The sequence below is a fragment of the Artemia franciscana genome, chromosome 19 (genome assembly GCF_032884065.1).
Source record: "Artemia franciscana chromosome 19, ASM3288406v1, whole genome shotgun sequence".
NCBI lineage: Eukaryota > Metazoa > Arthropoda > Branchiopoda > Anostraca > Artemiidae > Artemia > Artemia franciscana.
This window is the reverse complement of record NC_088881.1, coordinates 28,061,361-28,080,695: the sequence shown is the minus strand read 5'-3', so window position 1 is coordinate 28,080,695 and position 19,335 is coordinate 28,061,361. Positions and strand designations below refer to the sequence as shown.

At 35.2% G+C, this 19,335-nt stretch overlaps 1 protein-coding gene across 1 annotated transcript in view; it reads left to right on the top strand.

Moving 5' to 3' along the window:
- LOC136039515 (RNA helicase aquarius-like) overlaps positions 1 to 19,335 on the top strand; it is a gene marked incomplete in the record, with an annotated part of 134,775 nt that overhangs the window by 23,536 nt on the left and 91,904 nt on the right. Inside the window, 2 exon segments of the mRNA XM_065723311.1 lie at positions 2,355 to 2,561; positions 13,263 to 13,440. Coding sequence (XP_065579383.1) covers positions 2,355 to 2,561; positions 13,263 to 13,440 — 385 coding nt within the window.

Here is a 19,335-nt window from a genome sequence, read left to right as displayed (position 1 = left end):
AAACTCGAATTCAATGGGAGAATGACTTTTAAATAGAAGACAGTTCTACTGCTAATATAATAGTAAACTATCAACAGTTTCATGCGAAATTTTATCGCTTTTGTGAAATTAGTATTATATATAAAATGTAAATATAGTATTATAACATAAATTGTCTCAAAATATTTTGCTCAAGGCCTTTATAACTTAACTTTATTTTAAAAATATGCCCTGATTTAAAAAACTGCTTTTCTGCTAAAACTGTATATTTTTGCAAATCCTAGACCTAGAGTGTCTAGGTCTAGAGTGGCTAGAGTGTCTAGAATGTCTTTCTAGAACTCTAGACCTGCAAATCCTAGAGTTCTAGACTCTTTGAAATCCTAGACATAGGTTTCTAGACTCTGGATGCTTGTCTGTAACATGTTCTACCAGTACCTGAGTTTTGTATGTGCATGGGCCTTGAAGTTCTGATAACAAATATGTTGAGAAAGAAGACTCCTGATGTAATCAAACTGAAATCGTAGACCTACTGTCTCAGACAATAACATGTTTATATGTTTACAGTAAGATGATTGGCTGTGACATGTTCTACCCATAATCGAATTTTGCATGCGAACGGGTTCGCCTTGCTACTGACATACACCTTGAAACGTTTTCGGGTGGCGAAGTCTAGTTGGACATGTATATGGAAGCCTTTAAGTTTCGATCACAATTATGTCTAGATATAAGACTCCTGATTTGATGGAGCTGATACCCTAGACATAGGGATCCAGACTCTGGATGCTTGGCTGTAACTTATTTTACCAATACCTGCAATTTGTTGTGAACGGGATCCGCCTTGTTACTGACATCCGCCAAGAAACGTGTCTAGGAGGTGAAGCCTAGTCGGACATTTATATGAAAGCCTTTAAGTTTCGATCACAATTATGTCTATAATCAAGACTCCTGATTTGATCAAGCTGAATTCGTAGACCTAGTGTCCTAGACTCTGAATGCTTGGCTGTAACATTCTTCACCAATACCTGAATTTTGCTTGTGAACGGGATCTGCCTTGCTACTGACATCCACCTAGAAACGTGTCTAGGCAGTGAAGTCTAGTCAGATATATATATATATATATATATATATATATATATATATATATATATATATATATATATATATATATATATATATATATATATATATATATATATATATATATATATATATATATATATATATATATATATATATATATATATATATATATATATTTATATATATATATATGAAAGCCTTTAAGTTTAGTTAAAAACTATGTTTAGATACAAGACTCCTGATTTGATCAAGCTGAACTCCTAGACTTAATGTCCCAGACTCTGGATGCTTGACTGTAATATCCTCCACCAATACCTGGATTTCGCTTGTGAACGGGATCCGCCTTGTTACTGACATCCACCAAGAAACGTGTCTAGGCGGTGAAGCCTAGTCGGACATTTATATGAAAGCCTTTAAGTTTCGATCACAATTATGTCTATATACAAGACTCCTGATTTGATCAAGCTGGATTCTTAGACCTAGTATCCCAGACTCTGAATGCTTGGCTGTAACATTCTCCACCAATACCCTAATTTTGCTTGTGAACGGGATCCGCCTTGTTACTGATATCCACCAAGAAACTTGTCTAGGTGGTGAAGTCTGGTCGGGCATAGATGTTAAGGCCTTTAAGTGTCGATCGTAATTATGTTGAGAAACAAGACTCCTGATTTTATGAAGCTGTGATCCTAGCCATAGACTTCTACACTCTGGATACTTGGCTGTAACAGGTTCCAGGCAAGGCCTGAATTATTCCTGTGGACGTGGGCCTTTTGGGCACATATCACATATTTTTTGGGTACATATATTTTTTTTTAATTGTAACTCTGCCTATATACTGTATGAGTGGGTTATAAAGAAAGAATGAATTCTTTTTTTCGCTAAGAGTTGAAAAAAATTACCCTAGTAATTTGTTTTTCAGCTTTTGGATACAAACTTTTCCTTTTCTAGATTTTCCAGGGAAATTCAGAAGTTTCAAATATTGTATTATCCGATTTTTTCCTTGACTATGTATTTTTCTCTATTTTTTTATCACTAATCCACTTTATGTTATTTTTGTATATTTTTTTTTCTTATTGTGACTCCGCGTGTATACTGTGTGAATGGGTTATAAATAAAGAAATTAATTCTTTTTATAAGTTAGTTTGAATTCATTTTTCAGAAACAAATTCATTCTTTTAAGTTTTTTATTTTTTTTTTAGATCTTTCTGTTGAATAAAAAGGAAAGAAAGAAAATGCCTCCTCCAAATTGGTCTTATATATTTTTAGTTTTTGCATTTCAACTGTTTCTTTTCCAGATCTTCCAGGAGAATCCAAAGCACTTTCAAGGATTTTTCCAAAAGCTGATGCAAATTGCGCTGGATGATAGTCCATTTGCGTATTTGCCTGAGCAGGCTTCAACGATAATTTTCCTAAATCATTGTTTTAATGGTCTCGAGGTAGATGTCATTAGAGAACAAGTTCAGAGATTAGTGTCACTTCCAACTTGGATTTGTCTTCAAGAGGTACACAATATTTCGGTATTATTAATTATCGCTCCTACCTAAGGGCGTATCCAGGATATTTTTCTCAGATAGGGGAGGGGGGTAAAAAAAACTCTAAAAATGTATCAAAAATGTCTTCATCTGCATTTTAAAAGACGTTTTTTTACGAGTTTGACATTTTTTTTGGGGGGGGGGGGGTCCCAACCCTTTAGACTACCCCATTGGATACGGCCTTGCTGGTACCTAATATTTAATCAAGTTAATACTTCAATGTTAATAATCAGGTTATTAGTTTAATAAAAGATTAGTGTCACTTACAACTTGGATTTGTCTTCAAAAGTTACGAAGTATTTTAATATTGGTAATCATTTCTGTTACCCAATGTTCATGCTACCTACTTTTTAATTAGCTATTAATTTAATATTTATAATCAGGTTATTAGTTTAGTAAGAGACTAATGTTATTTCCAACTTAATTTACCAATTTAATATTTACAATCAGGTAATTAGTTTAGTGTCACTTCCATCTTGGATTTGTCTTCAGGGAGAACAAATTGTTGACTATTTCTATTGCCTTATATTTATTTAGTTGTTGATTACGAGAAATCATAATCATTTATTACAAAAACCACAATCATAGTCACGAATCAGGCCACAAATGACGTTCTTCCCCCAAATAAAATAAGGAACGCATTCTATCCATGTTGGAATTTTCCGGGAGAGGGGAATTTCAGCGGAGGGAAATTTTCTAGAGTGAATTTCCCGCGGGGTAAATTTTTCCTGGGAGAAATTTTCCAGGGCGAATTTTCGGGGGGGGGGGGGGTACGCCGGCTCCACGAAATTACCCATAACTTTTATAACTGGTCCAAACCATCACAGTAGAGTCCTGTTGTGAGGAAATAAACGAAATGTATCGAAAATCGCATTTGCAGCAGCCGGTTTGGTTCTTTCCAAAGCATTTGCATTTGGTTCTTTCCAAAGCATTTCCGCATTAGCAGCAGCCGGTTTGGTTCTTTCCAAAGCATTTGCATTTGGTTCTTTGCATTTGGTTCTTTCCAAAGCATTTCCACATTTGCAGCAGCCGGTTTGGTTCTTTCCAAAGCATTTGCATTTGGTTCTTTGCATTTGGTTCTTTCCAAAGCATTTCCGCAGTTGCAGCAGCCGGTTTGGTTCTTTCCGGTTTTCTTTTCAAATGTTGGTTCTTTCAGTCTTTGGGCCGCACCAACCCATTTTTCGAAGGGTGGAAGAATGTTGACACTGATTGGTATAGTGAACGATGCCTTTCGGACGAAAGGATGGACTCTCCAAACTTGGGCATTAATCGGAAGCTCTCCATCTCATAGGGTTGAGGCTTTTAGGGAAGAAAGAGCATTCTCGTGAGTGTTATGTACTTCTGGCTCATTATAACCTTGATCGCTCGTTTTGAATCATCTGTAGACCTTCGTTCAGAAACTCTGTATTATGCTCTTGTGGGCCCCATAAAGGGCACGTGTACTTCAGAATAGACACATATGTGATTGTATGGATGAGTAGGGTTAAGGCCTCATTCAAGTGCTGGTCTATATTAGTCACTAATTTAGGAAAACAGTCTTCCTTTTCTCCTTCTGTCTCTTTTTTTTTTTATGTGTTTGTGCTGTTGCATTGGTGATTTCTCTTTTCATGATATAACGTTGATCATAACGTTGATGTCGAATTTTGTCAAGTTCATCGATGACTCGATCACGGAGTGGCTACAATATTGTTGCAGTTGAGGCATTCAATGCCGAATTTGGGAGTCAATTACTGCTAAGAACAAAAGGGCTGCTAGCATCATACCCTGTGCTGTACTGCATATTAGCTCAGCCCACTCAAAATCCAGGTTGCCCCAGAAGAGCAACAATTTAATTGAGTTGTTTTAACGTTCAGAATATGAAGTTAATTAAAATAATCAGGGGATTAATTTAATAACAGATTATTATCACTTCCAGCTTGGATTTGTCTTTAAGAGGAATAAAATATATTGATATGATTAACTATTTCTATTCTCTAACATTTAATTAATTAGTGTTAACAATTAAGCTAATTGTAATAATCAGATTATTATTTCAAAAAGAGATTATTATCACTTTCAACTTGAAATTGTCGTCAAGAGGTACAAAAATACCTTGATATTATTATTTCCAATCCCTAACATTTATTTAATTATTTATTTATAATAAATAATTTGTGACTCTGGGCAAAAAAATTATAACGATAGTAATAATTTGAATTTGATTATTTTAATTTTTATACTAATGTGAAGATAATAGTAATAATCAGGTGAATAATTTAATAAGATAATAAGATTAATTTAATAAGATTATCGCTTTCACTTGGATTTGTCTTTTAAGATTTAAAAATAGATCGATATTGTTCACTATTTCTAGTTTTAATGTATAAATGACTATTAATTTCATGTTAATAATTTTAATTTAGTTTTTTTGTAATAATTTAGTTTAATTTGTCATAATGAGGTGATTTAAATTTTCAAGAGGAGATCAGTTGATAAAATGACACAAAAAGAAAAGAAAATCTAAGATGAGTTACATAAAATTATGCTGTAAGTTGAAAAGTGTTTTGAAAGAGTCGGTCAATGATACTTTTTGTCTAAAGATTTTAGCTGATTATTAATATCCATTTGTTAGTTATTATTATCTCCGTTTGTCGTCTATTATTATTTACATCAAATTAGCTAGGAAAAACTATCGATTTATTTAATTGTTAACGTTGGTTCTCAGAATTAATTGACTCATTTTCTGTTTGGTCATATTTTAGTATTTCAAGTGAGGAGCCTGGAAGGGTACTTCACATACAGGGGTCAGCGTGTCTTCATTCTAGTGTTAAATTAAACAAAAAACTAAGTTTTTTAACTGAAAGTAAGGAGCGACATTAAGACTTAAAACGAACAGAAATTATTTCGTGTATGAAAGGGGCTGTCCCGTCCTCAGCGCCTGGCTTTTTACACTAAAGTTTGACTCTTTCTCACAAGTCTACTTTTTAAAACAATAAAAAACTTTAGCGTAAAGAGCGGGGCATTGAGGAGAGGACTGCCCCTTTCATATACAGAATAATTTCTGTTCGTTTTAAGTTTTAATGTCGCTTCTTAATTTCAGTAAAAAAAAAACTACTTTTTTTAATTTAATTTCTGAAGATTTTTGGATTAATGCAGATTTTGATTTTGGCTCACCGTACGTGAATAATTAAAACAACATTTGCATATTAATTTTACTTTTTTTGTGGCTAAATGGCTTTCTCAAAATTTTGATCAGACTATTTTGAGAAAAAAAGGGTGGGAAAGGGGCCTAGTTGCCTTCCAATTTTTGTGTTTACTTAAAAAGGGCTTAAGAACCTTTTTTTTATTTACTAACGTTTTTGTTAGTAATAAATATACGAAACTTACAAACTAACTTCCGTAACAAACTTGTATATTCACATACGTAATAAAAGTATAATTTTATTACGTATATAAAGGAATTCGCCCCCTTGCCAATACCTCGCTATTTACGCTAAAGTTTGAATTCCGTTCCAATTCTTTAAGAATGATCCCCTGAATCAAAAAGGCCGTTTAATTAGAATAAATAGCTCTTTTGAAATTGCTAAAAATACTTCAGCGTAAAGAGCGAGGTATTGAGGAGGGGACGAACCCCCTCATACACGTAATAATTTCTGTTCGTTTTAAGTTTTAATGTTGCTACTTACTTTCAGTTGAAAATTTGTTTTTTACATTTAATTTCTAATTGTTTTTTTATATAATGCTGGGAAATCCATTCCCAGCCTTCATGGAATCTCTTCCAAATGAAAAATTCCTCCATGGGATTATCTTCCCACGTAACCCCCTCCCCAGACCCCCCTCCCACCAGAAAAATCTGCTTTGAAAATGTCTGAATACTTCCCTATAACCAATACTATATATAAACTACGGGCAAAGTTCATAACTTGCACCCCTTCCCCCAGGGATTGGGAAGGATTAAGTCGTCTTCAAAGACATGGTTATTAGATTTTTCGACTATGCTAAAAAAAATGGAAAAATTTTGATCCCATGATTGGAAAAAATGAGCGTGGGAGGGGGCCTAGTTGCCCCTTCAATTTTATGGTCACTTAAAAAGGGCACTAGAACTTTTAAATTCCTTTCGAATGAGCCTTTCACGACATTCTAGGACCACTAGGTCAATACGATCATCCCTTGGAAAAATCCCTTCTGGCAAAAAAAAAAAAAAATACACAATTCTATATTTTCGCAAATAGGATCTTGAAACCTCTACAGTATAGTTCTCTGATACGCTGAATCTGATGGTGTGATTTTCTTTAAGATTCTATTACTTTTAGGGGTATTTCCCTTTTTTTTCGAAAATAAGGCAAATTTTCCCAGGCTCGTAAATTTTGATGGGTAAGACTAAACTTGACGAAACTTATATATTTAAAATTAACATAAAATTCTGTTTATTTTGATGGATCTATTGGTATAAAAATTCTGTTTCTTAGAATTTCGGTTACTATTGAGCCGGGTCACTCCTTACTTGCAGTTTGTTACCACGAACTATTTGATAAAAACCGAACAAGCCACGCTAGGATTTCTAGAATCACTCTTTCGGGACGATCACCCAGTAAAAAAAAAAAAAAAAAAAAAAAAAAAAAAAAGATAATTGGACAAGCAAAAAGGCAGCGCTGGAAATGGGGTCATAGCATGATAAATTCTGACAGCTCATACTGATTACCTTAATCAGGAAAGTCGTATGCAGGAACAGTTTTGTAGAAAGAATTGTCCCGTGCTCAGATTCCCCCAGGAAATGTCCCATGATCAGGAAAGTTGTATGCAGGAACATTTTTATTGAAAGATTTATCCCTTGATCAGATTCCTCCATGAAACGTCCCATGATCAGGAAAGTCGTATACAGGAACATTTTTGTAGAAAGATTTGTCCCGTGATCAAATTCCCCCAAGAAATCTCCCATGATTAGGAAACTCGTACGCAGGAACATTTTTATAGAAAGATTTGTCCCTTGATCAGATTTCCTCAGGAAGCGTCCCATCATCAGGAAAGTCGTACACAGGAACATTTTTGTTGAAAGATTTGCCCGGTGGTCAGATTTCCCCAGGAAGTGTCCCATGATCAGGAAAGTCGAGTGCAGGAATATTTTTGTAGAAAGATTTGTCCCGTGATCAAATTCCCCGAAGAAATCTCCCATGATTAGGAAAGTCGTACGCAGGAACATTTTTATAGAAAGATTTGTCCATTGATCAGATTTCCTCAGGAAGTGTCCCATCATCAGGAAAGTCGTATATAAGAACATTTTTGTTGAAAGATTCGGCCGGTGGTCAGATTTCCCCTAGAAATGTCCCATGATCAGGAAAGTCGAATGCAGGAACATTTTTGTAGAAAGATTTGTTCCGTGATCAAATTCCCCCAAGAAATCTCCCATGATTAGGAAACTCGTACGCAGGAACATTTTTATAGAAAGACTTGTCCCTTTATCAGATTTCCTCAGGAAGTGTCCCATCATCAGGAAAGTCGTATAGAGGAACATTTTTGTTGAAAGATTTGCCCGGTGGTCAGATTTCCCCAGGAAATGTCCCATGATCAGGAAAGTCGAATGCAGGAACATTTTTGTAGAAAGATTTGTCCCGTGATCAAATTCCCCCAAGAAATCTCCCATGATTAGGAAAGTCGTACGCAGGAAAATTTTTATAGAAAGATTTGCCTCTTGACCAGATTTCCTCAGGAAGTTTCCCATCATCAGGAAAGTCATATACAGGAACATTTTTGTTGAAAGATTTGCCCGGTGGTCAGATTTCCCCAGGAAATATCCCATGATCAGGGAAGTCGAATGCAGGAACGTTTTTGTAGAAAGATTTGTCCCATGATCAAATTCCTCCAAGAAATCTCCCATGATTAGGAAAGTCGTACGCAGGAACATTTTTATAGAAAGATTTGTCCCTTGGTCAGATTTCCTCAGGAAGTGTCCCATCATCAGGAAAGTCGTATACATGAACATTTTTGTTGAAAGATTTTCCCGGTGGTCAGATTTCCCCAGGAAATATCCCATGATGAAGAAAGTCGAATGCAGGAACGTTTTTGTAGAGGGATTTGTCCTGTGATCAAATTCCCCAGGAAATGTCCCATGATCAGGAAAGTCGAATGCAGGAACGTTTTTGTAGAAAGATTTGTCCCATGATCAAATTCCTCCAAGAAATCTCCCATGATTAGGAAAGTCGTACGCAGGAACATTTTTATAGAAAGATTTGTCCCTTGGTCAGATTTCCTCAGGAAGTGTCCCATCATCAGGAAAGTCGTATACATGAACATTTTTGTTGAAAGATTTTCCCGGTGGTCAGATTTCCCCAGGAAATATCCCATGATGAAGAAAGTCGAATGCCGGAACGTTTTTGTAGAGGGATTTGTCCTGTGATCAATTTCCCCAGGAAATGTCCCATGATCAGGAAAGTCGAATGCAGGAACGTTTTTGTAGAAAGATTTGTCCCATGATCAAATTCCTCCAAGAAATCTCCCATGATTAGGAAAGTCGTACGCAGGAACATTTTTATAGAAAGATTTGTCCCTTGGTCAGATTTCCTCAGGAAGTGTCCCATCATCAGGAAAGTCGTATACATGAACATTTTTGTTGAAAGATTTTCCAGGTGGTCAGATTTCCCCAGGAAATATCCCATGATGAAGAAAGTCGAATGCAGGAACGTTTTTGTAGAGAGATTTGTCCTGTGATCAAATTCCCCAGGAAATGTCCCATGATTAGGAAAGTCTTATGCAGGAACATTTTTATTGAAAGATTTGTCCCGTTATTTGATTCCCTCAAGAAATGTCCCATGATCAGGAAAGTTGTATGCAGGAACATTTTTGTAGAAAGATCTATCCCGTGATCAGATTCCCCCAGGAAATGTCCCATGATGTATGCAGAAACATTTTTGTAGAAAGACTTATCCCATGATCAGATTCCTCCAAGCAATGTCCCATGATCAGGAAAGTCGTACGCAGGAACATTTTTATAGAAAGATTTGTCCCTTGATCAGATTTCCTCAGGAAGTGTCCCATCATCAGGAAAGTCGTATGCAGGAACATTTTTGTAGAAAGATTTGTCCCGTGATCAAATTCTCCCAAGAAATCTCTAATGATTAGGAAAGTCGTACGCAAGAACATTTTTATAGAAAGATTTGTCCCTTGATCAGATTTCCTCAGGAAGTGTCCCATCATCAGGAAAGTCGTATACAGGAACATTTTTGTTGAAAGATTTGCCAGGTGGTCAGATTTCCCCAAGAAATTTCCCATGACAGGAAAGTCGAATGCAGGAACATTTTTGTAGAAAGATTTGTCCCGTGATCAAATTCCCCCAAGAAATCTCCCATGATTAGGAAAGTCGTACGCAAGAACATTTTTATAGAAAGATTTGTCCCTTGATTAGATTTCCTCAGGAAGTGTCCCATCATCAGGAAAGTCGTATGCAAGAACATTTTTGTAGAAAGATTTGTCCCGTGATCAAATGCCCCCAAGGAATCTCCCATGATTAGGAAAGTCGTACGCAGGAACATTTTTATAGAAAGATTTGTCCCTTGATCAGATTTCCTCAGGAAATGTCCCATGATCAGGAAAGTCGTATGCAGGAACATTTTTGTAGAAAGGTTTGTCCTGTGATCAAATTCCCCCAGGAAATGTCCCATGATTAGCAAAGTCTTATGCAGGAACATTTTTATTGAAAGATTTGTCCCGTGATTTGATTCCCTCAAGAAATGTCCCATGATCAGGAAAGTTGTATGCAGGAATATTTTTGTAGAAAGATCTATCCCATGATCAGATTCCTCCAAAAATTTCCCATGATCAGGAAAGTTGTATGCAGGAACATTTTTGTAGAAAGATTTATCCCGTGATCAAATTCCTCCAAGAAACGTTCCATGATCAGGAAAGTTGTATGCAGGAACATTTTGTAGAAAGATTTATCCCGTGATTAGATTCCCCCAGGAAATGTCTCATGATTCGGAAAGTCGTATACAGGAATATTTTTATAGAAAGATTTATCCCGTGATCAGATTCCTCCAGGAAATGTCCCATGATCAGGAAAGTCGTATGCAGGAACATTTTTGTAGAAAGATTTGTCCCGTGATCAGATTCCCCCAGGAAATGTCCCATGATCAGGAAAGTCGTATGCAGGAACATTTTTGTAGAAAGATTTATCCCGTGATCAGATTCCCCCAGGAAATGTCCCATGATCAGGAAAGTCGTATGCAGGAACATTTCTGTAGAAAGGTTTGTCCCGTGATCAGATTCCCCCAGGAAATGTCTCATGATTCGGAAAGTCGTAGACAGGAATATTTTTGTAGAAAGATTTATCCCGTGATCAGATTCCTCCAAGAAATGTCCCATGATCAGGAAAGTCGTATGCAGGAACATTTTTGTAGAAAGATTTGTCTCGTGATAGGATTCCCCCCAGGAAATGTCCCATGATTAGGAAAGTCGTATGGAGGAATATTTTTGTAGAAAGATTTATCCTGTGAATAGATTCCTCCAATAAATGTCCCATGATCAGGAAGGTCGTATGCAGGAACATTTTTATTGAAAGATTCCGTAATCAGAGTCCCCCAAGAAATGTCCCATGATTAGGAAAGTCGTATGCAGGAACATTTTTATTGACAGATTTGTCCCATGACCAAAATCCCCCAAGAAATGTCCATTATTAGGGTCGTACGCAGGAACATTTTATAGAAAGACTTGTCCTTTGATCAGATTTCCTCAGGGAGTGTCCCATGATCAGGGAAATCGTATACAGGAACATTTTTGTTGAAAGATTTACCCTGTGATCAAATTCCCCCAGGAAATGTCCCATGATCAGGAAAGTCGTATGCAGGAACATTTTTGTAGAAAGATTTGTCCTGTGATCAGATTTCCCCAGGAAATGTCCCATGATAAGAAAGTCGTATGCAGGAACATTTTTGTAGAAAGATTTATCTCGTGATCAAATTCCCCCAGGAAATGTCCCAATGTCCCATGATCAGGAATGTTGTATACAAGAACATTTTTATTGACAGATTTGTCCCATGACCAAAGTCCCCCAGGAAGTCCCATGATCATGAAAGTCGTATGCAGGAACATTTCTATTGAAAGATTTGTTCCGTGACCAAACTCCTCCAGGAAAATCCCATGATCATGAAAGTCGTATACAGGAACATTTTAATTGAAAGATTTATCCTGTGATCAAATTCCCCCAGGAAATGTCCCATGATCAGGAAAGTCATATGCAGGAGCATTTTTATTGAAAGATTTGTCCCTTGATCAGATTCCCCCAAGGAAGGTCTCATGATCACGAAAGTCGTATACAGGAACATTTTTATTGAAAGACTTGTCCCGTAATCAAATTCCCCCAGGAAATGTCCCATGATCAAGAAAGTTGTATGCGGGAACATTTTTATTGAAAGATTTGTCCCGTCATCAGATTCCCCAAAGGATGGTCCCATGATCATGAAAGTCGTATAAAGGAACAGTTTTATTGAAAGACTTGTCCCGTGATCAAATTCCCCCAGGAAATGTCCCATGATCAGGAAAGTCGTATGCAGGAACATTTTTATTGAAAGATTTGTCCCCTCATCAAATTCCCCCAAGGAAGGTCCCATGATCACGAAAGTCGTATACAGGAACATTTTTATTGAAAGACTTCTCCCGTGATCAAATTCCCCCTGGAAATGCCCCATGATCAGGAATGCTGTATGCAGAAACATTTTTGTAGAAAGATTTGTCCCTTGATCAGATTTCCCCAGGAAATATCCCATGATCAGGAAAGTCGTATGCAGGAACATTTTTGTAGAAGATTGTTCCGTGATCAGATTCCCCCAGGAAATGTCCCATGATCAGGAAAGTCGTATGCAGGAATATTTTTGTAGAAAGATTTGTCCTGTGACCAGAACCCTTTTCTTGCAATCAAAAACATAAATTGCTTTATATACAGTGGTAATATACTATTGTTATTGTTGCCTTTGTGGCTAAAAAAAAATACCTCCTCCCCCTAGAAAATATCCTGTCCACATCACTGAGTTTAGTTTCTCATCCGTCAAGCTCTTAGTATTTTCGGTGCAGCATTCCTTTTACGTACTATGCATTTTAGTAACGAAACTATTGCTTAAAGTCAAAATTTTATATTTATCAAAAATTTTTGTTCGCTTCTAGTTTAACGACGTCCTAGAATTCCCCCACCCTAAAGTCTGGACATTGCCCTAGACTGTATACAAAATTATTTGATTTTGCCGCTTTGCTTTGTTTTCAGTTCTTGTTTCTCTTCAATAGTTTGTCTATAATGTGAAATAATGCAAAATAAAGAAAAATAAAAAAACTATAAAAATCAACTAACTCTTTTATAGCTGAGGATTACACGGAGAGAGGGACGGGGTCTGAGACATGGTTAACCTGGAAATTATAAAATTGGACAAGTAGACATTTTCTGAGTGTAGTGAAGTAAGAATTTCATCATTAAATCGTTTTGTTTAAAAAAGTAATGCTGCACGAATCATTCTATCATGTCACTCGACTGCCTAGTCAAAAGATTTGCGCGTTCAAATCTCTGTCACAGAATATTTTTTTTTCTAATTCTGCCTATTGAAAACTGAAAAAACGCTCTGTGAATTCTAAGGTAAGTTGCCATTATGGCTGGTGACCGCGATTTTTGTGTATTTTACTGTTTATTTATTTTCTGTTTTTCAACTTGAATTGCAGGGAAGACGGGAACAAGAGCTTGAAAACAACCCTCGTTGGAAGAAATACTGGAAAGCCTTTTTAAAAAAGGATTCAAAAGTCCCAGCAGAAGACAAAGAAAAGCTAGATTTTGAACGCCGATTCCTGAAAAGACTGATTGAGAAATTTTTAGGGATATTAGAAAAAATACCACAAAAGGGTAAATTATCGATCCTAACATGATTTTCGTCTTTTTTTTTTTTTTTTTTTTTTTTTTTTTTTTTTGTATGAATTGTTAGACAAAGGTTGCCATAACGCTGAGTCAATGTTCAATAAAAAAAAAAAAAAAAAAAATATGAATGTTCAAAACCAAGAGCGCCTGTTGATTTTTTTTTCCAGTGAAAATGTGAAAATTTATCAGGGGCCGAGGAAAAGGGTACAAAAAAGATATAAAAGCTATGCTATATTTAAAAAAAAGATTAATTTGTTGTTCTGAGGAGAGCGGGGTCCAGATGTTCACATGCTGCTGATTTGCCTTTGATGTTGGGATTTTGATGTGTGTTCCTCTGAATCCCTTACCTCTCGTTCTATTGACGCTTCTAGGAAAGGACATGGAAGGAGTAACTCCCCCCCCCGCGTCCTGGGAAGAAGAAACAACTAAGAAACTGTAGAAATGATGATCACTCCTTTTCAAATCCTAACTGCAACAAAGCTCTTAGCAGTTCTTGTCCTCCGGGAAAATTTACTGGTGGTGCAGTTGCCTCCTTAGTTGTCTCCATTCTAAACACACTTTGTCTTATTGCTAGGTTTGGTAAATTAAACTACAATAGCTCGGGATTTTAATTTTGTGTTCTTTTTTTTTTACTTTAAACAATAAGTTTTAAAATTATATTAAGATAATTAAGCTAAATTCAAAATTAAGCTAAATTGAAAATTAAGTTAAAAAATTAAAACTAAATTAATCTTTGTTTTAATTAAACTAAAACTTTAAATTTTGTTTACTTATTTAATGATAATCAATACTAGTAAAATGTAACTAAAAAAGAGGGTTCTCACAGCCAAGCTAATGATAAAAGAAAAATAAAAAGCTAAAAACAAGATCTCAAATCTGTCATATTTTGGTTAAATCTGCTTGTCAATTGTTATGATCACTAATAATTATTATCAATTATTAATATTATCAAGTTAATTTTGATGGCCAGTAATCATTGGAATTGTTGTTAAATAGAGATAAGATCGATAAGACTTAAGACTTATAGTATATTATTTCTATAAAAAAAAATTCTTTTTTTCTTGCAAAGTTCACTGTCTTATTAAAAGTTTCACCCGTTTTTGAATATTTTCATTTTGATTTAGTCATAAGAAAAAAAAAAATAGGCTATAACATAGTTCAACAAATAAAAAGAAGAAAAACAAACGAAACAGCTGGATTAAAAGAAAGAACAAAATCCCAAGGAAAAACACCCCCCGCAAAAAAAAATAAAATAAAAAGTTTTCGAATATTTTCATTTCGTTTTAGTCATAAGAAAAATAAATAGACTATAACATAGTTCAACAAATAAAAAAATAAATAAAAACGAAACAGCTGAATTAAAGAAATGGTAAAATCCCAAGCAAGGACACCCCTTCCAAAAAATCCCCCCGAAAGTTTTTGAATATTTTCATTTCGTTTTATTCATAAAAAAAAAGGCTATGCCATAGTTCAACAAATAAAAAGAATAAGAAAAATGAAACAGCCGGATTAAAAGAAAGAGCAAAATCCCAAGCAAGAACCCCCCCCCCCCAAAAAATCACCCAAATATTTTCGAATGTTTTCATTTCCTTTTAGTCATAAGAAAAAAAAGCTATAACGTAGTTCAACAAATAAAAAGAACAAAGAAGTAAAATATCTGCATTAAAAGAAAGAGCAAAATCCCAAGCAACAACACCCCCCCCCCCCCCAAAAAAAAATAAGCATAAATCCACAAATATCCTCGATTCGATACCCGTCATCGAGGCTTTATCACTCATCATCTATGATATATTTTTTTTGTCTACGTTTTAGCCTTATTTTTATCCTTAAATTTCATTTACTTTTTAATAATTCCCTGATACGTAAGAAAAAAGACCTTCTATGAGATTTTGCTTGTTATAAACAGGAGTAATCAAACAGTTCGTGGTAAAGAACTGTAGTAATGAGCGACCGTGCTCAATATTAACCGAAACTGTAAAAAACAGGATTTTGATATCAATAGTTGCATCAAAAGAATCAAATTTTAATGCTGATTTTAAACATATAAGTTTCATCAGGTTTAGTCTTACCCATCAAAAGGTACGAGTCTGAGACAATTTGTATTATTTTAGAAAATATGGAGAAACACCCCCTAAAGGTCATAGAATCTTAACGAAAATTACACCATCAGATTCAGTGTATCAGAGAACCTAAAATTTGCGTTATTTTAGAAAATAGGGGGAAACACCCCCTAAAAGTCATAGAATCTTGGCAAGAATCACACCATCAGATTCCGCGTATCAGAGAACCTTATTGTAGAAGTTTCAAGCTCCTATCTACAAAAATGTGGAATTTCGCATTTTTTGCCAGAAGACAGATCACGGATGCGTGTTTATTTGTTTGTTTTTTTTTGTTTGTTTTTCCAGGGGTGATCGTACCGACCCAGGGGTCCTAGAATGTCGCGAGAGGGCTCATTCTAACGGAAATTAAAAGTTCTAGTGCCATTTTTAAGTGTCCAAAAAAATTGGAGGGCACCTTGGTCGCCTCCCCCGCACATTTTTCCAAAGTCACCGAATCAAAATTTTGAGATAGCCATTCGGTTCAGCTTAGCAGAAAATCTAATAACTATGTCTTTGGGGACGACGCCATCCCCCACAGTCCTCGGGGGAGGGGCTGCAAGTTACAAATTTTTATCATTGTTTACATATAGTAATGGTTATTGGGACGTGTACAGACATTTTCAGGGGACTTTTTTACGTTAAAGGGGGGTCGGGGAGGGGTTACGTGGGAGGATCTTTCTATGGAGTAATTTATCATGAGGGAAGAGAATTTCCATGAAGGGGGCGCAGGATTTTCTAGCATTATTAAAACAAAATGAGTTTAAATAAACTTTACGTTAAAGTTTTTTATTGTTTTAAAAAGTAGAATTATGACGAAGCGTAAAGAGCGAGGCGTTGAGGAGGGGACAACCCCTTGCATATACGGAACAATTTCTGTTCGTTTTAAGTTTTGATGTCGGTCCTTGCTTGCAGTTAAAAAAAACTTGTTTTTTTTATTCAATAATATATAGGACTAATATCCGAACGTTATTGTAGTAAACTTATAATGAGTAAATCTACTTACGATCTTGATAGCTGGAATTAATAATAATGATTATTAATTCCGAGTAATTTATGCCACTAATTAATTGTTATTAATTACTACGTTATTGTTGTAAACTTATATTGAGTAAATTTACTTGCGAACTTAATAGCTGGAATTAATAATAATGATTATTAATCCTGAGTAATTAATGTAACTAATTAATTATTATTAATTACTGCGTTATTGTTGTAGAACTTATGAGTAAATCTACTTGCGAACTTAATAGCTGGAATTAATAATAATGATTATTAATCCTGAGTAATTAATGTAACTAATTAATTATTATTAATTACTGCGTTATTGTAGTAAACTTATGAGTAAATCTACTAGTGAATTTGATAGCTGGAATTAATAACAATGATTTAAGTAAAAACTAATCATTGAACGACTAGATAGTGCAGCTTTCTGCCATACTGCAGCTTTCACTTCTCTTTTCTACCTCAGGTTCAAAAGGTTAGGTACCAAGGACATCAAAATAAAAGAATTCCACCCCCTTCTCCGGACTTTTTCAGTATCTGGGATGGGGGAAGGGTTAGCCAGTTTGAACCCTAATCCCCTTTCCCCCAAAAAAATGACCGATTTGTAAAAAAGTAACAAAAATTTATGTCTGCTGTCTTTCATGAAGTTCTTTTTGTAAACTTAAGTTTTATTAATTAAATTTGACAGCGTTTTTCATTCATAGGATTTCAAACGTTAAGAATCTGTAGATTCCCAAAGACAACTACTCCTTCAAAGGATGGCAGTACTCTTCTTAAGCTCTTCGGTCCCATGTACTTTTGGCTTATTTTTGCTGATTTTTCGCTTCTTTCTTCCAGTTTATCGACTGCTTCTACAAAAAAAATACATCACTACATATAGAGTTTGATTTTTTATTAAAAATTCAATTCTAAATTTTTCCTAATTTATTAAGTACTCAAAAAGTAAATAAATAAAACAATTAAGTTTCTTGTGTATCTGGAAGACTACGCGGTCTGTGGAAATAAAGCAGTCTTACTACTCTATTTTGCAAAATCTGTGGAGGTTTCATATGTGACAAAAAAGCATTGAAATAAACTATGGAATAGTTATTTAAATACGATTCGTTTAAATTGATTTTGATTTCAAGCCGATCGGAAAAAGTTACCCTTTCTGAGGTACCATGCCTCCAAACCAAAATTTTCTCTTTACACTAGGATTCTGATGACAGAATTATTGTTTTTTCAATTTTTTTCTGCATTCGGGTCTCTCTTAGACCAAAAACTTAATTATATAAGTTAAGAACAATCTGATGAAAGCTTTTTGGCCTTTTCCCCCTTTTTTTTGGGGGGGGGGGGCATGCCCTCGAATTTTTTTTTTATTCATTTAGTTCCTTTTGGACTAACGAATTGTTGTCGCAATTTTCTAACCGATCACAGACAAAGAACCATTTGGCGTATTTATGGGCTCTCTAAGAAAAATTTTAGTTTCGTTTAAAATTGGAAATGATATAAAATGCTTGAAATAACACATACAATAAGTACTGTATGCTAGTTTATTTATTTATCCTAATATTAATTTCTTGAAAGTTTACCATATAATTAGCCCTTGTTGACCGATCAAAAATAATAGATTATGTTTTAGCATAGTTCGGTACTAATTCTAAAATGAAAAATCAACGTGGTAATGTTTGCACTTGATATCACTGTTATATTTTTCTGTAACTGTTGCTGTTATCTGTTACATTTCAGTGCCACTTGCTGTGATGTTTTCCAGTAGCACGATTGTTTTCCCAAATTGTATCTGCGGTTTAATATTCTACACGTAAATGGTGTAGTAGTTATTAATATAGTGTCGTATCCATAGTATGAGTAAGGTCCTTAATATGGTGCATCTACCCTTGACGATATGGTATATGTTATGTAATATTGTGGTATATACCCTTTGTGTAGTAGCTGTGGATACTTGACGAGTATGGTACGTAACATGGTGACATATACCCTTGGTGTAGTAGTTACGAGTATGGTGTAGTATCCATAGTATGAGTATGGTGCTTAACACGGTGCATACACCCTTGACGATATGGTTTATGGTGCGTAACATGGTTGCATATACCCTTAGTGTAGTAGTTATGAATATTTGACGAGTATGGTGCGTAATATGGTGGCATATACCCTTGGTGTTGTAGTAACGAAGGTGGTGGAGTATTCATAGTACGAGTATGGTGCTTAATATGGTGCATATACCCTTGAGGAGAGGCTGTTTACAGCCACGGCTGTTTCGGCTGTTTACAGCCACGTACAGAAAACCTTAAAGGAAAATGAAAGGAAAAGGAAAAGAGAAAAGAAAAATGACTCGTAAAACTGTAACGTCTAAAATTCAAAATTTTCTTCTCTCTCTCTGTATATCATACAGGGAAGGGGAATATTTTCTGAAGTGGGAATTTTCACGATAATACACTGAATTAAAACTAAGCAAAATTGAAAATCGAAAATTGTGACCTATCTAATAGTTGCTGCGGCAGAAAATAAAATAAAGCAAAAATAAGAGATATTTTAAAGAGGCCAACATCTCTTCTCACTGAGATCAGGTGCAAAACTTAAAAACCAAAGTCAAAATTCAAACCCGAAACGAAAACGCTTCGGTTCCGACAGCTGTTCCGAAAATTCAGGTTCAGGAAGAAGTCAGTCCTTCTTTATACAATTTTCTTCAAGGGAAGGGGACCTATCAGAGCAAAAAATACTTTCGTTATAAAGGTGTGCTTTATACCGACCAATACCACGTAAACGTTTTATACCATGTAAA